Here is a 21,679-nt window from a genome sequence, read left to right as displayed (position 1 = left end):
CACTGTACGGAGTACTTACTATACATACATATACAAACCCTCCCTTTCCTCCTGAAAACATAACATTCTCGTTCGGTCGAACTCTCTATATGGCACTTTCCCCTTGATTTAAAATAACGGGCTAGTGGTCTAGTGGTATGATTGCCGTTTTGGGTTAAAATTCAGAAAAAATTATTTATTCCTTAATAATTTCTGGATGTTTGGCTGTCTACGGCAGGTCCCGCGTTGCAGCTAGCCGCGTTAATTTCCCTTTTTGCACCCGAATCAAGAAGACCCGACTGTCTTTTTCTTTGTTTTCCCTTTTTTTTTTCTTTTTTTTTCTATTTATTTATGTGTTTATACTGTCAGCAGCAATAAATAGTTGCTTGCTCGCTTGCTTGCTTGTCTTCGAGGATGCACGCATGCGGAGGATTCGAGACTTTCAATTCAAGTGTCACCGAAGATGAGAATTTGAGACAGACCCAAAGTCCATAGGACCTACTAGTCAACTGAAAACAAAACAAAACAACTTATGGTTCTTTATTTATTCTATTTTTGCCCTTTATAAAATAAAAAAAACTGAAAAAAGATTCAACCGGGTCGTCAATAATCTCTTATCTGTCTTGTTTTTGTCTTTGGTCTATATACATAGACCCTCTCCTTCACCAGCCCAAGCCCCTGTAAAGACTCTCTCTCTTCTCCCATCACGAATATTTTATATCCATTTATCAATCATATCTGTTACTATGTAGCATGCATACCCCATTGTAGTACATACAAGTTAGGTAGTACCTCCTTTTTGCATGGCATCATCTATCGATTACCTTCCGAGATAACTTGATTATAGAAAACCTCAATTCTAGTACCAGAATTGCAACACCGGAGGCAAATAATACTAACATACATTATACGGGGCAATCCAATTCTTAATACAATGTTTTATCCTCATAGGAATTGCTGGAAACTAAGTTTAAACAGGTCAACTAAAAAAAAAAGACAGGCAAAGGACGGGAATACAATCTTGAAGAGAACCAGTGATTTGCGCGCAAAACAACCAGTCAACACCACGAGCATACAAGGGAAGTGATCACGCAAGATCGAGGTCATTCATTAATGTTGATAAGAAATGAAAGAGTACAAAGGGAATGGGGGTACATTGCAGCCCAGGTTATGCTCAATGCGATTTAATACCCGTGATTTCAGACGCATCTGTACAGCCGAGTTCAAGGAGACGTTAAAACGTATGGTGCGCGCGAGAAGATATCCTGGTTTCTTTTTTTTTAGAACATGAACATCATCTTCGCGCCACCGCCGGTACTGCTGGCCGCCGCCCCTGTGGGCTGCGCCTGCGCCGACATTCCACCAGGAAGGTTGTTTCCTGTGTAGAAGCTGGTCGTGTCGTTGTTATCCTGATTGATTGGCTGCATAAGTAGCATCCCGCCCGCGCCGCTGAAACTCTTGGTGATATTCTGTGCCATTCCCATGTTACGGACAACAAGCGGCGCGGCGATCAGGATGATGAAAAGAATAAGCATGGCGAAATAAAGGATTGAATAGCGGATAACACGACGCCTTCGAAGCTTGGTTTGTTTTAAGGAATAAATCGGTGGACGAATCTGCCGGCTAGGAGGAAGTCAGCTTTTTAAAAAAAAAGTTCACGAGATCATACAGCACTCAAGCCTTCTCTTACCTTGGACGCAGCCAGAAAAGAATGACGGAATGGAACTTGTCAACATAAGGAATACAGAGGGCGGGCAGCATGATGAAAAGGAGCATGTGTCCCAGGACGAAGTCGGCAGCAAAGTATCCGAGCTCCGTAATCTTGCAAAGGAATTCACGGCCGGGCTGAGAGATCGAGTGCCAGCCCATGCTGTACCATTTTCCAGTCCACCAGGCGATGTTCGATTGGTCGTGCTTGAATTCTCGTGTCAATGCCAAGGCAATGATCAATTTATAGACGAAGCGCTGAATAGCAGCCATGGAGATCATGCCGAGCAAGCATCGAGGCAAGCTGAAGCCTTCCAGGAAGAACATCACCTCGAAGATGGCCAGAAGCATGATAACGGCAACGGCGTGGGCAATGGCAGCGAGCACAGCTCCAAACTTCTTGCAGCACATGCTCAGGACGGGACCCATGCAGCAAGCCATGCCGAACATGGCAGCCGCAACACCGGCATTGACACCAATAGGAGCGAATGCAACAATACCAACACGAACCAGGGAGTCGGTAGGCTTGGCGTTCTTCACTCCTGTCTGCGCATTGATGTACAGATACGGGATAAGGGTCACGGCAACGAGCACCAACGGGCCAACGATCTCGCTGAAGAAGATATTCGACAGACGAGCTCGGGGAACATCACCCGACAGCTTCTCCGAAGGTACACCAAGAACTTTGCGCTTGTAACCCGTAATTCTGGTACGAGACAGGCGGCAGAATGCGATCCAGGACGAGGCATGGGACCGAGAATTACCGCGGGACAGCCATCTCAGGTAATCACGATAGTCGATGAAGAAGTCGTTCCAGGCAAACTGGTGCGGGTTGAACAGGAAAGGAGAGATGCATAACGCCAGCAGAGACACCCAGAACCAGATCAGGGCCGGAGTCCACACGGTGGTCGTGGCAAAGAACAGCATCAACAGCGCCCGGGCTCCAAAGTAAATCGACGGGCTCGCGAAACGAGAGTAGAGAACTCCGAAAGGAATACGAGCCGTGGCAAAGCCTCGACCGGTACCGATGTAGCGGGCACCACCAAAGGAGAGATCTTGCTGGATCGAGTTGGCATAGATCTGGCACACGAACACCTCGAACATGAAGGAGAAGGATCCAAAATGCTTGGCAAGACGAGTCGCCGCGCGCCAGAAACCTCTCTCGGTCAATTCCTGGACAACCAGAGGAACGAACGAGATGAAGAACACGATGAAGATGGAGACAATGCAGCGGTTCACCCAGTCGGTGATGGGAACCAGGTTGGCACAACCCGTCGGCATGAGTGGATCGGTGATCGGCACGTTGGGGTTGTAGCGGCACAGGATCGTCTCGTGTCGCAAGGCACCCAGGTTGATCAAGACGATCATGAACATCTGCACCGACAACATGATAAACATGTTGTTGATGTGGAAACCAGGGTGGGCATAGTAGAACGACAGGAATCGATCCAGGGGAAGCTGAGTGCCAAGGTAGTAGTACTCGCGAGACAGCATCTGTTCACCCATACCGGTTCCGATCTTGGTGGTGAAGTTGAGAATAGAACCAAAACCCAAGTCACGACCTTTACCACACTGGAAGTACTCGCAGTGCTTGATCCGACCGCCACGAAGCATTGCGTTCATACCAGCGTAGATATCTTCGTTCAGGTGCAGACCCTTCTGAGCCTTGGACACGCCACCTCGGGTGCACATGAAGATACCGTTCAGGAAGTCAGGGTGACCATAGTGCAGTTTACCACCGATTTCAGCCAGCGTCCGTGCGAACAGGGTACCGAAGGTCTGTTCCTTTCCAGCAGCCACGTCACCGAGAATGCCAATGTTCTCCGAGAAGATATATTCGCGGGCACCAAGGATGGCAACGGGGTTCGTCTTGTTGGACGGGAGACCAGGGGTGTAAGGAGACACATTGTCGGTAGTCATTTCCTCGAACTCGGCCAAAACGCTGCGGATCTTGAGACACTCTTCCAGGTAGTTGTCCTGGTTGGCATCGACCAGTTGAATATACTCGCCACGGTAGAAAATGATGGCATGGTTCTGATTGTCCGATTTGCCGTCACCGAGAATCGGGTTACCAGACAGCTGGATGCGGAACTTGGGCTTGCGCATGCCGCTTTCCAACAGTTCGCAGTGTCCATCGATCAGGGCCGAGTACAGTCTTGGCTCTTCGCCCTCGTTCAGAGGGGGCTCCTCGTCCAGATAAGCGATCTGCAGGTCAGGGTAGGCACGAAGCAGAAACTCGGTGTTCTCGCGCTCCTCCTTGTTAAACTTGGCATATCGCTGCATGGACACGCAAATCTTGAACTTCCGGCGGGCCATTCGTTCGAGTTCCCGTTCGAGCTTGTCGGAATTACCGCCAAACATCTGCACCACTTCGGGGTTCTCAACACGATACAGGAGTTTGATGGCCCGGCTGTAGTTCATGAAACCAGAGATGGTGCGGTACAGAGTCTGAGAGCGAAGCGAAGCCCAGATCCGAGTGCGAAGCGTGTACTCAGGAGCCGCAGATTTGAAACCAATGCAGTAGAAGGGCAGATCATCAATCTTGCTCTTGGCAGCATCCTTTTCACTCTTCTCGTACTCGCCATTAAACTGCGAAGTCTCGTCGGCCAAGATCTTGGTGTCCTTCACGAAACAATCCCATTCGTGCGGATGCAGCTGCTTGAGATATTCCAGGAGAGTAACACGCGAGTACGGCTCATCTTCCCGGATGATCTCACGCAGAGACAACAGGATCTTTTCGCTGTAGTGGGGGATCAGGACCGTGAAGGTCGGCATGTTGTCAACCGGCACGGGCTCCGGAATCGGGGTCGACAGGGACTGAGCGAAGAAAGAAATGCGACGCTCGGCTTCGCTCTGGGGCGGGAAGAACTCGGTCTTGAACGACTGGTCCTCCTGCGAGACGAAGAAAGTCGGAGCCCTCAACGTTCGCTTGCCCTCCTGCTCCGAGGGAACCTGGTGGTACAGAAGTTTCTGAACATGGTCGATGGCCAAGAGATGCTCGCGGTACATGGAAATCACGATGGCGTTCCACACTTGAGAAATCAGGACCTTTGGCTTGTACTTGATCTCCATGTCGGTGGTTGCCAGGACCTTGGAATAGATACGCTTGGGCAAGCGAGAAAAGATGTTCCGCCACGGACTCCAGATGGAGACACCCAGGTAGAACGACCGAGCCACGGAGAAGACGGTGTTCAGAATAATGTACCACAGATAACTGTCCAGGAAGAAGAGGGTCAAGTCGGTGAAGAACATGAGACCGAGAAGAATCTGGGGCTGGTAGTGGCACAGAACATTACCGATGATCGCGTCACCAGCGCAGCGACTGATCTTCATCGGCGACAGAATCCGGATGGGATCCTTGAACGAGAGGGTCAGGAAGAAGTAGGATTCGACCAGCTTGGCGGCAAAGACGCAGACCCACAGACCATAGGACATCCACATGCTGTTGCCCTCAAGCCGAGGGAAGCTGGCCGTGAACGTCTGGCTGGCAACATATCGACGACCGCCCTTCTTCAAGTAACTACCGAACAAGGCACCCAGAGGCATGAAGGAGAAGAAGAAAAAGGTTGCCAGCGCAACAAAGAACTGGACGATACCGAGGATGAGAGCGATCGAATCCGTGCCATCCTTGGAGATTCCGAAGACGTAGACACTGGGACCAACGTTGATCGCGAAGACCAGGAGGAGGAAGAGAAGCCGTTTCGTCAGATGCTGAGCGCCTGCCCATCGACGCGGAACATACGCCCACTCGGCCAGAGTAGCCAGGATCTGGATGATACAACAGACCGTACCACCCAAGGCGACGGCGGACCATTTGTAGGAACCCGGTGGTTGATTGTTCCGCTGTTGCTCGTAGTTCTTGGTATAGAGGGTCGGCGAGTTGTATGCGGTGAAGAACCAGAAAGCACCCAGGTGGATGACCCAGATGCGGTTGAAGTTGGTAATCATATGGAACCAGGACCGAGTCTCCTTGTACGTCTTGAAGAAGACCTTCTTCCAGTTGACCTCCTTGAGCTTGTTCCAGCGCTCGGCGGGTGGGATGTCGACGAGTCGGGTCTTGTCCTGCAGCACGATCCGCTCGATACCCTCCGGATACCAGAAGAGCTGATTGACATCATCGTAGCCGATGATTTGGTTGTGGTCGCGCTCGCGTCGCACGTACTTGCCGTCGAGGATTTCATATCCCTGGTCGCGAAGGTACTGGTAGAGCGGAGTGATGACGTTGTTGAGATAGGACAACTCCTCGACCGGCTCGACACGGTTCTGGCACTCGGGAGAGTTCAAGTAATCATCGGCACACTTGAAGATGAAGCAGAGACATTCAGGCATGAAGCGAACCTGATTGGCTTCACCCCACAAGAGCAGATACAGAGCGAGCTGGCGGACGCGGTCATGCTGGGACATGCGGTTCATTCGAGTCTTCCACCGGTATTCGGCGGCCTCTAAACTGTTGTCACCTTCCAAAGCCTCCAGGGTCGCCTGTTCGTTCTCCGGGTTCTGGGCTGCGGCCTGCTTGGCGGCTTTGCGAGCCTTCCTCGTCTTGCGATCGGCCTTTCCGAGCTTCATGTTGGCAAAACCAACGGCATCGTCCAGATCCAGGTGGGCAGCGAAATACCAACGACGGTAGTTGGCATTATCGCCGCCGATGTAGTCTGCATGCAGAGAGAGCAGAGCCTGATTGGGAGTCATCCGAGACGCGCGGGAATCCAACTGCGTCATCAGGTGGTCGTACATGTTCCGCATGCTGTCGCGCTGGAAGCCAAATTTGTTGACGAGATCCAGGAAGATATCCTCAATCTCCTCCTTGGAGAGGGGGATCTGGGCGTCCGAAGCCCAGGCCGGATACGGCTCTCGGGATCGCTGCCCGGCGGGAAGGGCATTGGAGTAGTCCATCCCATAGACCGGAGTCGACGCACCGGACGAGCGGTTCCCACCATAAGAAACCTGGGAGGAGGGGGGTCTGTAACCGTAACCGCGACCCATCTGACTCTCGTTGTAGCTGTTATAGCGCTCATCACCACGGCCATAGTAATCCATGTCCGCCGCACGAGCAGTCTCGGATCTCATGGTGAAGTCACTGAAGGACTCGGAGTCGTCCTCGGAATCCCCATGACGGCGGCCTCGGCCTCCTGAACCGCCATACTGACCAGCGTGGCCTTGGTCATAGTACTGATCATTATAGTAGTCGTCCTGATAGCCGTGGCCGCCTTCATAGTAGCCTCCGTTGTTGTGCTCTCCATTGTAGTAGCCGCTATTTCCAGCATCAGCGCTAAGGTCCAGCCCAAGGGCCTCATGATCACATGCAGAAAAAAAACACTTACCCTTGGTCATAATACCCATCATGCTGGGAGTAATCGTGTTGATCGTAGTACTGATCATCGTGGTAATAGCCATCACCGTGGCCCTGATGGTTGTAGCCATCATCGTAGTGGCCCTGATTATTATTATAGCCCGACATGGTGGTGAGGACCAATTATTACAGCACGGGAGTATAACTTCTATCAATCGGGAAATCGATCTGGTCAGCTCCGTGTTTCCAAGGCACCCAAGAGAATTGCACTCCATCCCGTCATGGCAAGGGCACTCGGCCACAACACCAGGGGGAAAGCGCCGTAGCAAAACTCACTTTTAGGATCCGCCCATGAAACTGGTTTCAACGAACAAAAACCAATGTCGAGGTCGAAAGTCACTGGTCAATCTGGATTAAATCGCCATAGAAGAAGTGCATGAAACGAGCGTCGAGAAAGCAGGGCAGCTTCTGTTCGACAAGACAACAACACCGAAGGGTAGTGGTAACGGGCGAGCTGCAGGCTCCGGCACAGCCAGGCGACTCTATTGACAGCAGCAGTCGAGAATCGGCAGTCTTCACGCAGGCAGCAGGCTCGGAACCTCAGGACGCAGAGGAGTCGAGTTGGCGCGGATGGTTGTTGTCGAACGAACGAAGGAATCAATCGGGTGTTGCTGAGCCAATGTTCCCAGAACCGGCAACGGTCGGGGCAGGGTTCGGGGAGGGACCAACAGCGAGAAGACCAGTCCCAGCAATCCTGCCTTCTTCAAACGAATGGGAGAGAGAAGGAAGGAGGGACGGTCGATGGCGTCAGCAAAGCGAAGAGCAAAACGATGCAGAACCAAACGAGTGTCGGGGGGGGGGGAAAGAAAAGAGAGAAGGGAAGAAGAATGGTGGAGGGACGATCGACAGTGAAGGTGGAAGAGAAGGAGGGAAATTGTTGGCCTGGCAGTCGACTCGTGGTTATTTTGGGCACTTGAGGACGAGCCACGTAGGGGCGCGCGAGGCTTGGGCAAACAGAAGCGCATGTGCCGTGGTGGTGCGTGCGCCGTAGCCGGTTGCTGGCGCCGGGCAGCCGCACTATGTGCAGGGGCGCTATTGCCACGCACCGCGCCAGGGCGGCCGGACAAGGAGAGCAACTGGCATGTGGAGCAGGGGGGAGGACGCGGTGACACTGGCTGTGTCGCAGGCAGACCGCTGGATGGCAGCCCCTGAGACAGGCCCACACCCGGTGGCGGGTCGTGGTCTGCAGAGAATCGAGAACCGGGACTGCGCCCTCCCATTGGCCGTCAGCGGCCAGCCGGGATGGAGTATGCAGGGATGCCTGGCCCGGTAACGCGTTTTCAATGCGACCGGAGGCAGGAATGGGGGGCCCTCGGCTGCTCCCCGCCCAATCACCGCGGGCCTCGTGCGGATCGCATGGAGCCCGCTAACCGCTGGTGGCTGCTAGCCGATAAGACACATCCACGGGCGTCCGGCGCCGGCCTCTGCCCGGTCGGCCGTTTTCTATTTTTTTCACGCCTGGCTAATGATCTGGAGATGCATGGCTGCAAGGCCATGGAATTATGATGGAAAACTGCCCTCTGGCTGTTTTCATGTCAGTGGCAAGCAATCAGGCATCGTTGTTACTCCGTACTTGTTAGGAGGAATGAACGCGATATCACCTTCTAACAGACTAACACATGTACGTCATCCATCCGTCATATTGCTACTCGAGTACCCCGTACTTCCCTCGACGAGGTGCCCTGAGCTAGCATCCGGAAGCCCAGAATAACTATACGCAGTCTCATTCGCAGTCATCCTTGCAACGACCGGAGCGTATGCATCAAATCGGCGTGTAAGGGTTATTTATTAGCATTACTATTCCGGGGGATTATTATTATTATTACTTCCTCTGCCTCCTATTCAAAACGACCGAATTCATGAGACCATCCTCGAAAGGACATCTTGGGGCCTTGTTAGTCCATCTCAAAACGTTTGAGACGAGGCCCCCACAACGGATTCAGAAAATTCCATGGCCGAGGCTAGACCTGGTTATCTGGCCCTCATCAACGGTGCCTCCTTTGCCGAATCTCGATAGAATCATAGAACAGGCTCGACCCATTCGATCCAGTGAAACGGTCCCTAACGAGGATCCCGGCGAGTCGGCTGCACAAGGTGACAATCTCCCGTAGCCTGTAGGGTACCTGGCCGTTATTTATTGTAGTAGTCCTGTCTCCTATTGCAAGTTCGCAACAATCACGAATCCCAAAGTCACACTTCAATTCTGGATGGAAACAAGCAACGAGATTGCAGATCCAGCTTATCCAATCGCTAATGCAGGAGTCCTGTAGTAAATGGGCACTCTGTCGGCAGTTGGAGACGTTTGCCGATGAAATCTCCAGCACCTTCTTCGGTTCTTCCCTGAATTACGGAGTACTGCCGTGTGGCTGTGATTGATCATCATATCGTCAGTGGCGTGTCCTTGCCCGTCTGCAGATCCAAGTAGATAGAGAATACCAATGATTAACCAGAGGTTTCTGAAAATATCAACGATAAACCAGATTAACTTTCAACTTTCAACACCTGCATGCGCTTGCAGGACGCCGTGTGATTACTCTCCATATTGCCCTGCGATAGCAAAGTCCTTATTGGTCCAACAGCTATACAACCGAAGTCGGACGTCCCATGGATTTTGGACCGCCCGAACCATCGTTGCCAGTTGTAAGGAACACATGGGTATATCCCGAATTTCGAACGGGTCTGTTTGGCTGCGAGTAGCGAGTAAAAAATATGAACCATGCAGGTCAGGAACTCAATTTCGATGCCATGGCCAGTGAAATGGCAGTTCCTAGCCCGCTGGACAGGTGGCAAGCGTGCTGTGTGGCAGGTCGGGTGTGATCCGCATAAATTAATTTCCTGGTCCTGGAACAGGGGTTTCTCCAGCCGCATCCCACTTTGAAACCTCGCTGGCCCCAGCCCAACCCCCGGTGTATACTGCGTACTCTGCTCTGTAGCGTCCCTCACTACTGAAGAACTGCAGCTGAAAAGAACCAAAGAAAGAGAATACAGCGTACCATAAGCAGCCCTTTTTTTTTTGCTTGATTTGTGAAAAAGAGGTGGCAGGGCCAAACACTCAAACCTGCCTACTCTGTACTACTGACGGACAGGCGACTTTCCAGAGCAGTAATGCCGCCCATGATCTCAACAGGGATTTCGAAAAGCTTCCACAGGAATATCAAATGCAGTTTAACCCACTGTATATCAAGAATAAACAGGACTTCGGCGAATATTCATCGAGAGCCGACAATGCGTACGGTGCGTACGCAAGGCCTGGCTGACAATATTGTCGGATGTTGTTGGAACCAGCTGAGAAGATGCTGACCTAACCACGATGCTGGAGCTGTAAGAGACTGCTTCTCCCTGTGATGCTGGAATCGAGTCTACTCCGGACAGTGATGAGTTCTCTTGTTGAATCTGGTATAGAGCTGGCCTACCGAGTCCCGTGATTTACGTCCCGTGATTTACGTCGGTCGATGGTTTTTCCGCTCAGTTCGACTCCCCCGCCAGCAAGAATAATCAATCATTTAGTTCGCATGGCTGATCATAACGGTCGACTCGAGAATCACGGAGTTGATTCTATCATCGTCCGGACTCCAATCTTGCTGGTTGAGAAAGTTTTCTGGTCGCCTTCTCCAGAAATGGGCGAGGGTACTTGTACCTTGCAAAATCACTGAGAGCGAGGTGCGGAGTACTCTACATTATCTGTACACCGTCCCGTACAGTTACATCAGATCTTGTGCCTTATGAACAGCACAGAGGGCAGGAACTAATAACATGAACCACCAAAAAAAAAGACAAAGAGGCCGCTTTAGAGCCTAAGGAACAGACCTCTTCTTCCCTTCAGCTTATTATGGCCGTCTTGGCAGGCGTTCCGCCCAGCCTTGGCAGGAGACAGTCCGCGGTAATTGAGCAGATCAACGTCCTCCCACTCGCTCTGGACGCTCTTCCAAGACTTGTCGTTGCAAACTATACGAAAAACCATGAAGCCCGACTGGAACGGGGCCTGCATCCTCCCCGCCCATGTCCTTGGCGGGGGCAGCCTGCCCTGGCCCCTGTTCCTCTTTAAGGACAGTCCCCTACTCGGGAGAATTGCAATTAATATTGTCTCTTCAACTGATCCTCTGTACTGTTTGAATTTGTTTCTTGTTATTCGCTCGTTATTGAACCTGCAATTGGTCTTTCGCCAGTCACTCATTGCCTATATTGGCCATTATTTACTTCTTGCCATTCATTCCTTTTTGTCACTCCTTCGTAAGCATTGCATTGGGAGTAGAAACTCCCGGGCTGCGACGAGCAAGCAGCGGTGCCTGCATCACCTTCGTTTCGGACTCTCATTTGATATACGGAAGTCGTAATTGACAATGAAGTTTTCCTCCGTCCTTCTGGGCGTGGCCCTCTCCGCGGGCACTGCTCTCGCCGACGTTGACCCTATCGTGATCAAGGTGCGGACGTCTAGTGTCGCATCTGATCTGGTTTCTCATCACTGATGTCTTCGTGCGCAGGGTTCCAAGTTTTTCTACAAGACCAATGGCACCGAATTGTAGGACTCCTATCCACGTAGTGCTCGAGTGTAACTAACCGAATTTCAGCTTCATTCGTGGTGTTGCCTATCAGCGTACGTATCCCCCAGCCCAGCCCGTCTCTTAAGTCGAACTGCAATTGACAACTACATACAGAGTCTTATACGGGCGGCTCGAGCACGGATAACAACAACAAATATGTTGATCCTCTGGCTGACCCCGCTACCTGCAAGCGCGATATCCCGTATCTGCAGGCGCTGCGTACCAACACCATCCGCACCTACGCCATTGACCCAAAGGCGAACCACGACGAGTGTATGCAGATGCTGCAGGATGCCGGCATCTACGTCATTTCGGACCTCTCCTCGCCTGCGGAGTCTATCAATCGCGATAGCCCTGAGTGGAACGTCGACCTCTACAACCGCTACACGAGCGTCATCGACGCCTTGGCCAAGTACCCTAATGTGATCGGTTTCTTTGCTGGTAATGAGGTCTCTAACAACCACACCAACACGGACGCCAGCGCTTTTGTCAAGGCCGCTGTGCGTGACATGAAGAAGTACATCAAGGCGAAGAACTACCGCCCCATGGGCGTTGGATACGCCACCAACGACGACTCCGAGATTCGGGTGAACATGGCCAACTATTTCAACTGTGGCCCGTCGGAAGAATCCATCGACTTCTGGGGCTACAACGTCTACTCGTGGTGCGGTGACTCCAACTACCAGAAGTCCGGTTATGAGGCCCGCACGCAGGAATTCTCCGACTACTCAGTCCCCGTTTTCTTTGCTGAGTACGGCTGCAACGAGGTCCAGCCCCGTAAATTCACCGAGGTGGCCGCCCTCTTTGGTGAGCAGATGTCCAAGGTCTGGTCCGGTGGTATTGTCTACATGTACTTCCAGGAGGAAAACGACTATGGTATGTCTTTGAAAACTGACGTCCTCCTCTTGTCTCCCCCATCATTTCCGCATATCTGACTTCAAGACAGGTCTGGTATCTGTCTCCGGCAACACTGTCAGCAAGCTGCCCGACTATGACTTCCTTTCCAAGCAGATTGCCTCGGCAACCCCGACTGGCGTGAACAGTGCAGCCTACACCCCAACCAACACTGCTGCGCAGGCCTGCCCGACCATTGGCAGCAACTGGCAAGCTAGCGAGAAGCTCCCGCCGAGCCCGAACCCGGATCTCTGCGAGTGCATGGTGAAGTCGCTGAAGTGCGGCGTCAAGGATAACGTCTCTGACAAGGATATTGGCAAGCTCTTCGGCATCGTCTGCGGGTACGACGGCATCTGCGACGGGATCAGCGGCAACGCGACCTCGGGCAAATACGGCGCGTACAGCATGTGCCAGGCGCGGGACCGGGTGTCGTTCGCCATCAACCGGTACTACGAGCAGCAGGTGGCCAAGGGCAACGGCGATTCGGCCTGCGACTTCGACGGCGCCGCGGAGCTGAAGTCCAGCAGCAGCACGAGCGGGACCTGCGGTACCCTGCTGAACGAGGCTGGCGTCGAGGGCACCGGCACCGTCACGTCCAGCCCTACCAGCCCTGGCGGTTCTGGCGCGGCCAGCACGGGCAGCTCCAGCTCCTCTTCTGCGGCTGCTCGCCCCATGGCCGTTCCCGGCAGCGTGCAGGTCGGCATGTGGCAGTTTGGCGCGTACATCATCACTGCGGTGATAGCCGGTGTTGGTATGATTGTTCTGTAAATAAAAAAAAAAGAAGGATTTGCTTGTATTTAGTTGCTTGTATTTAGGACTTTTTTGCTTTTCACCGATATCAGATATTTTAATTTCGTTCTTATATGTATAATGCCATTGTCGCCAATCAATTATGGCGTCCTTTTTCCTGCATATCATCTGTTTTGTTTTATTTTGGCTTCGCTTGATTCACAACGTGTTTTACTAGAGTAGTCTAGGTACTAGCAAATTATCCTATTGTATATATATTCGTCAGTGTTCTGTTGTAGTTGACTACTTGACGCAAATCGCGAACAGAAATATATAATTTTTTAAGTGGGCAACTTGAATTAGTTACCTAACTACTTAGGTAAGTTGTAACACAAGTCTTGTTTTTTTTTTCCCCTACGAGCAATTAAAAAACAATAGGAGTAATAATAATAACGCAGGTTTCGCTGCAGCTTTGTAACAACTAACAAAAGACTTCTTAGGTCACAGTATTGTTGAAGTTAGGATGGATGGCCCTTTCATGCAGCATTATCTGATACAGGGAGTGGAAGACCGAGGATGCGCCAGCAGACTGCCCCACAGACGCACGTTAGCATTTCATTTCATCCTCTGTTCTGAGAACGTGGAATCGAAGATGCTGTACAGAAAGCAACTTACTCGACAACCCCAGGTCCGTCCCAAATGACGTCTTGTAAGCCTCTTCTCCCCCAGAAACACCCATGTCCGGGTGATACGTTACAGCCGTGCTTCCCAACGCGAGCGCGATCATGGGTGGCACGTATGGGTAGACCTGCAGCTCGGGACCGTCGATGTCTCCCGCTTCTCCCTCCCTGCTGCTGCTGCTGCTGTTGCTGCTGTTGCTCTGCTTGACCACTGGTGTAACATCGGCCGTGATGAGCTTGAGGATGTTGACGGCTGCGCACTGGCCCATTGACAGTGCCCGTCCGACACGTTTGATCCCGGACCAAGCTGCGATGTCGCCTACGGCGAAATGGACGTGATTGTTGGGGATGGTGGCAGCGAATTGCAGACTGCGTTTTACAAAAAAGAAAAAAAAATCAGTCATTTTTCTGTCAAGTGTGACAGAGAGGACTTACGATGGAAGAACCTTGACGTATCCCTCTTCGTTCAGCGATTCCGGCGGGAGGAACTCCGTTCGAGGCAAATGGCGAGACGTCGCCCAGATCGTGTGTCCGGCAATGATCTCGTCGCCGTTCGACAGCTTCAGTCTGATTTCCTGGGATTCGCCGTCCGGGGCTGTCTGCGTCGTCTCGTTCATCACTCGAGTCTCCAACATGACCTCGACTCCTTCGGCCTTGAGTGTGGCCAGGGCTTTTTCCTTGAATTCCTCTGGCAGGGGCTCGTTTGACAGGAGGCTGGCTCGAGAGTGGATCAGTATGACCCGGTGGTCGGGGTAGTGGTGTTTGATTTCGGCTGCAAATTCAGTTCCCACGGCTCCTGTTGGGACATACGGTCAGTCAGTCACTTTTCCAACACTGTTCTCCGGCTCTTGTGATTTCCTTACCCCCTCCAATTACGACGATCGGATGATTCCGTGTTGCTTTCAGCTTGGCAATATGCTCCTTGGCATCCAGGATATATTGCTGTCTCGTGAAGCACCGGGGCAAAATGGGCCAGTCTCGCTGCAGTCCCGTGGCAGCGATGAGGTAGTCATACTGCAGGACTCGGTCGGGGTCGTTTTCGGACGCCGCGCTGCTCCTCCAGAAGGCGCATTTCCGAAGCGGGTCGATCTCGACCACGCGGCCTTGCAGGATGTGTACGTTCGCCCGCTTCAGGGCCGGTATGTCGCTGTACCGGATCCATGCGCTTTCGGTCACCTTGTTCTCGACATGCACCAGTGGCGTTCCCATCGTGTGGACTGTGGTGTTTTGTTCAGGTCAGGTCAGGATTTGTCAGCCGGACAACAAGAGGAAGCAAGCAGATTCTTACAGATGCCATCTCTCTCATCCACGATCGTGATCTGCGGCGGCACGTCAGGCTTGCGAATGGGACTCAGGTTCATCACAGACGGGAAGTGCGGCTTGCCGTCACATATGTTGAGCAGGTTCAGGACGGCATAGAGCCCACTGTATGCAGCTCCGACGACGAGGATATGGGGCGGCACCGGGGGTGTCATCTTGTCCTGTTGAGCACTGAAATCTGGATAGGATCAGATCAGGATGGTGGCAGCCCGGCTGAGATATAAGCAGTACTTGTAAGTGAGTGCAATTATTCCGCGCAGAGCAAGCAAGCCATGGTGGGAGAGAGAGACGATGATGATGGATCTCCAGGGCGACTGTCCCACCACAAGAACATAGTGGACGGAGTAATAATCCCACAGATCCGGTGTCAGCCCACTTCTTTCCAGGGGGGTCGTGGACCTCGTAATCCTCCTTGGCCGGCCGGTGGGCTTTTTCTTGGAACAATCCTGCTAATAAGTACTAGGCCGGGGCGTTGGCGTAGTCCTCATCTAATCAGATCATCTTATCTGATCATCGGCCCTCTTGGCGGCTTCGCACGGACATGGCCAGCATCCTGACTTCTTCCGAATTCCGATACCGGCCAGACCTCAATCTCGTAATTTTACGGAAAAACAAAAGACAGGAGGAAAGACTGGACCATATTGCAATGAATTAATTCCATGTCGACTGGCCATCATCTACATATATAGGCGCAAGCTAGAGCTTTGGGAGAATAGGCAGCCTATAACGATCACGTGATGCAATACTACCCAAATAGTTAATTTAGATAATCAGTATGCAGGTACCTACCTAGGTAGGTAATAATATCATTCAAAGATCTGTGAGCAGCTTGCTCTTGTCTCATCTGGACTCTGCTGCTTAACATAGCTCTAGAAGTATAATCTGCAGAAGTGCTAGGCAGAGTAATTAAGACTGGAAACAGAATAGGTAATCGGCAAATGGCGCATGATTGAACAATGAGAATAGGGAAACCAGAAACATTGATTTGTTTACCATAAAACCGTCTCGAGGACATCAGATATTTGTCATCATTTCCTTTTTTTTTTCAATGGGACCTTTGTCAATATTATTAAGTGTCTCACTGTACCCACAGATCTCTTTGTTTTGAAAAGCATATATATGCCTCTTCCATCTTACATGTGCCGTCTATTTAGTACCCAGAGTTGTCAGCGCTTATCACATGGACTCGCATGCTCTATATATTCTGACTGCTTGCCCATGTATCTTCCTCTGTTCCAACGTTTCCCTTTCGCGCTGAGGTCTCTCATACCAGTGGCTTTCTCTCCTTCCGGACTTTCTGCCCCCATTTGCAAGATGTCGTGGTATCTCCCTGATGACGAAAGATCGACCATCAAATGATGAGGTAAGGCCTGTCATATCATCATAGTGTTCAGGCTTTGCTGACACGCGCAGGGATCCTATGAGGTCCAACCTTTAGTCCGATTTCCAAACCGAGCGAGATAACACGGTATCTGGTGGAAGGCTCATGTGGACTACTGCGCCAGATTTAATGGACTTGAAGAATTCACAAATATACGGTACTAGGTACCATACATCCAGCGATCCAAGGTCTAGAAGGCAAGATAATTACGGTCTAAATGTATGTCTAAGTTTTCTGGCTATTGGAACTTACTGCTGATGTCATGTGAATTTAGACTCAACAAAGATCAAGCACAAGCAACTTCAAGACCTGGACCATTGGCCACCAAACTCTGGATATCTGGACTACATCACGGATAATCGAAATCAACATTATTGGCGTGCCTACGTCGGCCAATCCGAAGCTCCTCTGCTGCGGATAAAACATCATATGAGGACAATTTACAGCGGAGACCATGATACCCTCCATTATTACATTGTGCACAAAGGGTCCGGCCATCGACAAGCAAACTTCATCAGACTATGGACCATTGTGTATCCACCGACTATGGATACATCTGTTCTCGTTGTTACCAGTAATGTTCTGGAAATGGTGATGACGAGGGCTTTTCAATCGCATCTGCCAGAAGTATTAGAGAAATACTTTGGTGGCCCTCCTGACATGGAGGGTTCAAAATACTCAGGCGTGGGTCTAAACATTGTACCCCCTCAAAGTGGTTTCACAAAGTCCGATTCTCTTATTTGGACATTCAACTTCCGCCGATACATACTTAGTCCAGAATCTTTTGAGGCTGCCCTCTTGGAACCGAAGAGGCAGCAATGCTGAGTCAGTTTATCGTGACCTTGTCCTGAAGAGCTGTCTGCGAGTTATTCTCATTTCCTGTAAGAACGCGAAGAAAATTCTTCTACCTCGTGATGTGCACTCAATCATCCTCAAGCCTCAAGGTGAAGTATGTGATAGGACAATCAGAGTTGTGGAAAGTCAGACGTTACCACACAGTAGTAGTATACTAGATGGATTGTTGTCACTCCACATTAGGTATTATAAACAAAGAATCAATTCTTTACGAGTTTAGATGGATGAAGTCTAATGCATAAAATTGATACAGTACGTATATGTATAGTACCATGGGCCTACTGTGGATAGTAGTTATTGGCAATTAGGTAGGCAGTACTGTGGCTGTTGCATTTGTCCTCCGTAGAAATCTTGGCCCTGCTGAAAAGAGCAAGATTTATCCACGTCACTTCAATGCGACACTTTGGCCGAGTGGTCTAAGGCGTGTGATTCGAATACTCTTAGTACGACTATCACATCCCTACGGGGTCGCAAGTTCGAATCTTGCAGGTGTCGTCAATTCTTTTTTTACCACTTCATCCATCTGTGTGGACAGATAAACACGTACAAAGTTCTCCTTAGTGAAAAATATGGGTTACAAAGATGGTGTTGTGTGAGAGCACGATTCTTGGCATCCACCGGATTTATGTTTTTTTTTCCTTTTCTGTTACTGCCTTAGGTGTTAAATCATGTGATTGCATTGTCAGCAGATCAATAACTTGGCTGACATCATCTACTTCACCACTCTTCCAACACTGAGTAGTCAAAGGCATGTGTGATTCAGTAAGTCACATGAGCACACCTTAAACTGTCTACTTCACCACTCCTCCAACCCCTTGGCTTAGTAGTTTAAGGCGTGAAGGCGTGCGTGAAGGTGTGCGTGATTCAGTAGGTCACATGAGCACGTTACACGAAGCTAATAATCTATACCTTAGAACCTCCTGGTACAGAAGTTCTTTCACCCTTTCTCTCTCTCTGCCTTTTGCTTCCTATACTAAGAAACCAGATGACTTTTTTCTGTTCTGTGAGAAATTTCATATACGCTATCCTCGATGTGAACAGACGTACTAAGACAGTGTGGCCGAGTGGTCTAAGGCGCTGGTCTCGAATGAAAACCAGTCTCTTCGGAGGCGTCGGTTCGAATCCGACCGCTGTCGTTGTTCATTTTTTTTTACTTCTCATTGCTGAGATCAACCACTGTAAAACTGTAAACAAAGAGCTGATTCCAGTCTCAGGGGAGAGGTTAAGCGAAAGATCATCACATTGCTTCTGGGTGAAATCAGCTAACCCGACCATAAGATTAGATGAATCCTGAGTACAGGTCGGGCAGCACGACCCCCTAGCCTAGTAACATGACTTCTTTTTTCTGACTAATATGGCAGGAAACTAAACTGGTTGGTCAGGTGGCGTACGCCGTATCTACTCCGTAGAGGTACCTTACCTATACCTAGGCTCCTAGGTACCTACATACACACTGTACATACAGTACACCCCTTTGGGGTAGGTGTCGATTTTTTTTAGCACACAGACCGATGACAGGTTTAAAGCCCTCCTCCCTCCTATATAATTAGGTCTTTTACTTACTAGAAGTAGACTGTAGAAATAGACGAAAAAAGAAACAATACAAAAGAAGTACCTTTTATATTTTGATAGACAGGCTAAGCGACTTCTTCAATCCTCTCCGCTGGAGGGCACAAATTCAGATGATTGATATCGGGCTAGCTTTCTCCCTTCTGGCTTTGAATCGGATTCAAAAATGTCGAAGGAACTGTCGGAATCCATGGCTGCGTCATTGCCAAACGTCAGCTTGCTTTTCTGGGTTGCGCTTTCCTCGGCGGGAACAGATGGACGCGTCTTGTTTTGGAAGTGAGCACGCGCCGAGCGCTCCCTATCCCCCGGGTCGCTGAAGATGTCGAAATCACTATCTGATTCGACATCCGTTGTCTCTTGCGCAGCTGTTTGCTCCTTTTCAGTATCGGACGGGATGAAGTCATCCGCGTCATAGTACTGTTCGTGCACTTTGTCTGTGCAGCTGTCTCCGTCCAGCATAGGGGCCCTACATCTTGCGGCTGATGCTGTTTTCTTGCTAGGCCGGAGAGCATGCTGTTTTCGGCTCCTAACAGCCACGCGAGGAATGCGAATGATCAAGTCGTTGTCACCGACTTTGTTGGCCTTCGAGCGGGATCTATCGAACAGCAGTTCAGAGCCACCGTCAGGTCTCACGGATGTCAAGATCACCTTGATCTTCTTTTGCTCTGCCCTTCCGAAGTCCTCGAGGTCTTTGAAGCGTTGGAGTAATTTTTCAAAGTCCTCACCAACACCGGGAATTCGAGTTCGATCAATGCCTTCCACGACGAGATATATCACTGGCAAATGCACTGCCCGGAGACATTCCAGAAAGATTTTCCACGAGAGCTCCATGTCCGATTTAGCAGCCACAAATATCTCCGCGTTGAAAAGTTCCGGGTCTCCATTCGTGAGGACCTCAGGAAATCGCCGAAGCAGATGAAATGAAAGCCTCTGGACCAGAGCACGGGGATTACAGATCGATGGAGTGTCCGCATACAGCGTACAGAAATTGTACAGCACTCCGTACCCCGCCTCCAACGCCGCGCGAACGATATTCAACGCAAACTCGGTGGTCCAACTTGGCTGACCCGGTACTTCGTAACCATCGATCCACAGGAGACCGGATGCTTCTTTTTCAATCCACTCTCGGAAATCTGCGCGGTGCACGACATTGATCCCTTCGTTGCACTGCGTCAGAGGCAAAACTTGCATCCGTTTTTGCGCATCTTTAAAGTCCTCCTCGATGGGAAGTAGCTCAGAGAAGAACTGTTGGCAGACGTCTAGAGCGGGAAGCCGGAAAAGCTCACGGTCGACATTTCTAGCACCTGAAAGGGTTTGTTGGCACGTTATTTGGAAATGTGGATAAGTTCATGAGAGCTAACCTTCTATAGCCCTGATTTCTCGTTCCCTTTGGAGCCGGTTTTGACTCACAAGCTCTATATCAAGGTTAGCCGAGTCATATACTTTTCCATGCTGGGGACCTTCTCAAGCTTGATTACCCTCGAGAATCTCGATGATTCGCCCGGTTCTGGAGTCAGTGTGGACAGCGAAGTCCTTGAAAAAAGACATGTCCTTTTCGGTTTGCAGTTCCCTCTGAAACCCCCATATCAATCTCTGGATTTCAGCCTGTTCCATTAGCTTTCTGTAGCTTTCGTCGACACTCTTCAGGATTGGTCCAAGGCGTGTATCGAACGGGAAGAGAGTTGCCTTAACGCTTCTCACTAAGATATCAGACGTCAGAGAATCGTCCAACCTCAGTTGTGGACGAGACCTCACCTATCCTGTTACTACGGAACCAACGAATGGAGATCTCCAGAAATTCAGCGAACCCCGCGTACATGGCGGCCGCAGCGTCCACCATCTTGTCGTGAGGAAAAAATCGAAGGAGCAGTTGGACCAGCTGGAACCTCTCCCCGAACTTGCTGAGATGAACCGTGATGCCCTCCTGGATCTTTTGATACTCCACGGGAATCATTACCAACAGCTTCATTGTGCCCCACGCAATACTCGCCCAGTCTGGGTGCTGCTGGATCAAGACATCCAGAACGGCGGAGTAATAAAGCGTTGTTTTGCAAAACTGTTGCAGAGCTGCTTTTGCCTTGCGCTTGAGACCAACTGCCCCCGTGCCCGGAGAGTTCTCATTTTGGAGCTTTTCTGCTACCTTACGGACCTCTTCAAAATCGACCCCCCTTTTCTGGATCAATTCCCATTTCTGCTTGGGAGCCTCAGTGTTATATTCATCTATCGCTTTTTGAAGCTCCCCAAATCGCTCTCGGACACATTGTTGATTGGAGATTCTCAGAGCCCAGATCGACTGAGGAGTTTCTGACGGCTGCGCAAGGGTCTGATCCGCGCTTGCTGAAGTCCTTGTCTCCTCGGAAATATTCCTCAATGACTGCAATAAATCATCTGCGGCCAGTTTCGAGGGATGTACTGGTTTGGATTTTGTAAGAAGCTTACGGATTCCGGCGTCCTTGACTGAGAGTTTTGGCACTGGTCTCGGAATCCCAGGCCCTATTTGAATCGGTTGATTGGTTAGACTCGTGACGCTATCTGGATCGTGGCCTTCCATATCTCGATGCGACTATTATCTTCGATATGTTTTCTCCAAATGCAGAGCAAAGAAAGAACAAATATCAACCGCGTCTTACGTTCTGGCGACCTCTGTAGAGGCTACTATCATTCCAAGGTTACA

General features: G+C 50.6%; 5 protein-coding genes across 5 annotated transcripts; 2 read left to right on the top strand and 3 right to left on the bottom strand.

Moving 5' to 3' along the window:
- Positions 1–1,259: 1,259 nt before the first annotated feature.
- T310_4701 (1,3-beta-glucan synthase) lies at positions 1,260–7,144 on the bottom strand (the record flags this gene model as incomplete). The annotated part of the gene is made up of 3 exons (XM_013472418.1): positions 1,260–1,602; positions 1,670–6,937; positions 7,008–7,144. 3 exons carry the CDS (start codon positions 7,142–7,144, stop codon positions 1,260–1,262), a joined length of 5,748 nt encoding a protein of 1,915 aa, XP_013327872.1.
- Positions 7,145–11,376: 4,232 nt separating this feature from the next.
- T310_4700 (beta-1,3-glucanosyltransferase) lies at positions 11,377–13,239 on the top strand (the record flags this gene model as incomplete). Its single annotated transcript, XM_013472417.1, has 5 exons — positions 11,377–11,457; positions 11,518–11,555; positions 11,605–11,630; positions 11,692–12,453; positions 12,524–13,239. 5 exons carry the CDS (start codon positions 11,377–11,379, stop codon positions 13,237–13,239), a joined length of 1,623 nt encoding a protein of 540 aa, XP_013327871.1.
- A 324-nt stretch (positions 13,240–13,563) lies between these two features.
- T310_4699 (Pyridine nucleotide-disulfide oxidoreductase-like protein) lies at positions 13,564–15,355 on the bottom strand (the record flags this gene model as incomplete). Its single annotated transcript, XM_013472416.1, has 5 exons — positions 13,564–13,571; positions 13,876–14,249; positions 14,316–14,676; positions 14,744–15,097; positions 15,169–15,355. The coding sequence occupies 5 exons, from the start codon at positions 15,353–15,355 to the stop codon at positions 13,564–13,566; spliced, it is 1,284 nt and encodes a 427-aa protein (XP_013327870.1).
- Positions 15,356–16,558: 1,203 nt separating this feature from the next.
- On the top strand, positions 16,559–17,406 carry T310_4698 (uncharacterized protein; the record flags this gene model as incomplete). Its single annotated transcript, XM_013472415.1, has 3 exons — positions 16,559–16,563; positions 16,746–16,800; positions 16,873–17,406. 3 exons carry the CDS (start codon positions 16,559–16,561, stop codon positions 17,404–17,406), a joined length of 594 nt encoding a protein of 197 aa, XP_013327869.1.
- Positions 17,407–19,086: 1,680 nt separating this feature from the next.
- Positions 19,087–21,556, bottom strand: T310_4697 (uncharacterized protein; the record flags this gene model as incomplete). The annotated part of the gene is made up of 4 exons (XM_013472414.1): positions 19,087–20,309; positions 20,367–20,420; positions 20,484–20,705; positions 20,761–21,556. The coding sequence occupies 4 exons, from the start codon at positions 21,554–21,556 to the stop codon at positions 19,087–19,089; spliced, it is 2,295 nt and encodes a 764-aa protein (XP_013327868.1).
- Between the last annotated feature and the right edge of the window lie 123 nt (positions 21,557–21,679).

Source organism: Rasamsonia emersonii, assembly GCF_000968595.1.
Source record: "Rasamsonia emersonii CBS 393.64 chromosome Unknown ctg1118621760153, whole genome shotgun sequence".
Classification (NCBI taxonomy): domain Eukaryota; kingdom Fungi; phylum Ascomycota; class Eurotiomycetes; order Eurotiales; family Trichocomaceae; genus Rasamsonia; species Rasamsonia emersonii.
This window is presented reverse-complemented; position numbering and strand designations above follow the sequence as displayed.